This window comes from Pangasianodon hypophthalmus, chromosome 28 (assembly GCF_027358585.1).
Source record: "Pangasianodon hypophthalmus isolate fPanHyp1 chromosome 28, fPanHyp1.pri, whole genome shotgun sequence".
NCBI classification, from domain to species: Eukaryota; Metazoa; Chordata; class Actinopteri; order Siluriformes; family Pangasiidae; genus Pangasianodon; species Pangasianodon hypophthalmus.
In genome coordinates, this window is record NC_069737.1 from 16,281,960 (window position 1) to 16,284,248 (window position 2,289).

The window sequence follows — 2,289 nt, forward strand, 5'->3', positions numbered from 1 at the left end:
GTTACTGAGGATTTTTTCTGAGTAGAAGCATCCGTGACGAAGTTTTTCAATAATGAAGAAATGAAAAAGAAGTAGATTTCCCAACAACCCAACAAAAATGTTGAGCAAGCGGGTCAGATATGAAGCTGAAAAAACATGAAAACAGACCTATTCAGTGCTATAGGAGTGTAGATGGAGTGTAGGGTCACAATCCGTGTGGTTTAAATGATTAACCTGTTCATATTTTCGGAAACAGAACCAACTAAATTTGTTTAAAAAAAAACCCCGATTAGATACATAAAGACATAATGAAAGGATAAAAACAGTGATGCTCGCACCTCTACTGTGAGTCAAGTGTGTGTTGTACACAATGTCAGAGTTTACACTGGTACAAAAAGCCAGGGTCCAAAGTACACACGCGGTCATGTGATCAGAAATTAACACTGGTGTTTGGAGGAAGAGTTTCGGGTGAATAAGAAATGAGAGATTCACATAGAGGAAGTGAAAACTGGTGGCGTTTAAGAATGAAGTTTTGTGTTCATCTGTGTTAGGATTTCTCAACCAGAACTGGAAGCATGTGAGTAACTTCTGTTTTTTATCCCTGAGTTCCACGCAGATGCCATAAGTACTAAAGAAAAACATATATTTTAGTCAAATATTTGAATGCTTTGTAGAACTATGGTGATAATATTAATATTTATTTAGTTATGTCTAATAAATAGCACTGTGTGATTTAGATTTATTTATTTTTTTGCAGTAGAATTTTATGACTTTTTAGGATTTTAGGAATTCTGTGCTCAACATTTTTATTCTCAAAGCAAACTTTAATTTTTCAGGAAAATCAGGAACATTTCTGAATAAACACTAACACAAAACCAAGCGAGAGTGCAGCCTGATTCACTGATCGACAGTCCTGTGCAAAAGTCTCGGCACCCTTGTTTTTTATACAGCTGTTTGTCTAAGATGCTTATTCTCTGTCCTCTGCATTACTGTGAGTTTGATTTTGAAATGTTCTCAGTGTAACATCCCCCAGACTTCATAAAAATGAATCACAGAGCAATGCGTGTGTTTGAAGAAAGTAAGATATTTAGATGTTTAGTAATTGAGCACTTTTCAGATGAACCCATAATGGAGGCTGTTCTGGAGAAAATGAGAAGCAACGTGTCCAGAAGAGCTGAACCTCAGAGGAACAAAGTGAAGAACTCTTAATGGTGGAACAGATAAACTTTATATTCACCCATCTTCTCTCTGTCTCTCTCTCGCTCTCTCTCTCTCTCTCTCTCTCGCTCTCTCTCTCTCTGGCACAGGGCGAGTAAATGTATTCCAATGGATCTGTTCCTCCACGTGTCTCTTGCTCCCTCTGTGAGTCATTATAAACTCTCATGATTTCATTATAAAAGGTTGTTGACCTCCAGTGCGAACAGGTTCTACTTTATTTTTGGCCGTGTGTCAGAATTTCGTGTGCCTTCTGCATAAAGTCACCATCACAGAGTTACTAAATGAATATTATGAATATGAGGATAATATTATTTAGTAATAACTCCTCCTGTAGTAGTACTACTACTACTCCTACTAATACTAATAATAATAATAATACAGATGTTTATATGCATCCTACACTTAATAGCCATAGCCCTACTGCTAATTTTCATATTAATATTATGACTAACACTTATACAACTAATAGTAATATTACAACTCCTACTATTACTACTACTATTACTACTACTACTACTACTACTACTAATAATAATAATAATAATAATTTTTTAATTACTAGTACTAATAGCAGTAGTACAACTACTCAGAATAATAATAATATTGCTTTAAAAGTAATAAATATTACTCTCATTGCATTACTACTAATAATGCTAATAATATTATGATTATTTTATGACTTCTTTTTAAAAAATTGGTTGCTATATGAAAAAGAAAACAAATACCAAAGGTATGACGTGAAAAAAAAAGTCATATGCATGCAAATCCGAGCTACAGGATCTATTATTAACATTTATTATTATTCATTAATTAAATGTTAATATTCTGTTTTAATTGAGGATAAAGAACAGAACTAAAACATGGGCATTGTTTTTGTGTTCTGACTTTAATGTGGCTTCAAAAACATAGCATTGTGCTGAATGTGGTGTGGTATTAACGTGTGTGTGTGTGTGTGTGTGTGTGTGTGTTTATGACAATCAGGTGTGTATTGTAGCACTGCTGTCCTTCCTGCAGCGCAGAGAGAAGAGTCACCCGTTTGAGGGGAGATTCCCGTACCTGCAGGGCCGATTCGGCATCGTGGTGTGAGTCTCA

General features: G+C 35.0%; 1 protein-coding gene across 2 annotated transcripts in view; it reads left to right on the forward strand.

Moving 5' to 3' along the window:
• Positions 1 to 397: 397 nt before the first annotated feature.
• The window catches only part of stra6l (STRA6-like), an 11,186-nt gene continuing 9,294 nt past the window's right edge, over positions 398 to 2,289 (forward strand). The window contains exons 1-3 of one of the 2 annotated variants that reach the window (XR_008301187.1): positions 398 to 556; positions 1,287 to 1,341; positions 2,179 to 2,279. Coding sequence is in view for 1 of the 2 variants with exons in the window: in XM_026911474.3 (XP_026767275.2) it covers positions 555 to 556; positions 1,287 to 1,341; positions 2,179 to 2,279 (158 nt within the window). In the remaining variant the exon portion in view is untranslated. The remainder of the gene's footprint in view (positions 557 to 1,286; positions 1,342 to 2,178; positions 2,280 to 2,289) is intronic. The other variant, XM_026911474.3, reaches the window with a different exon arrangement.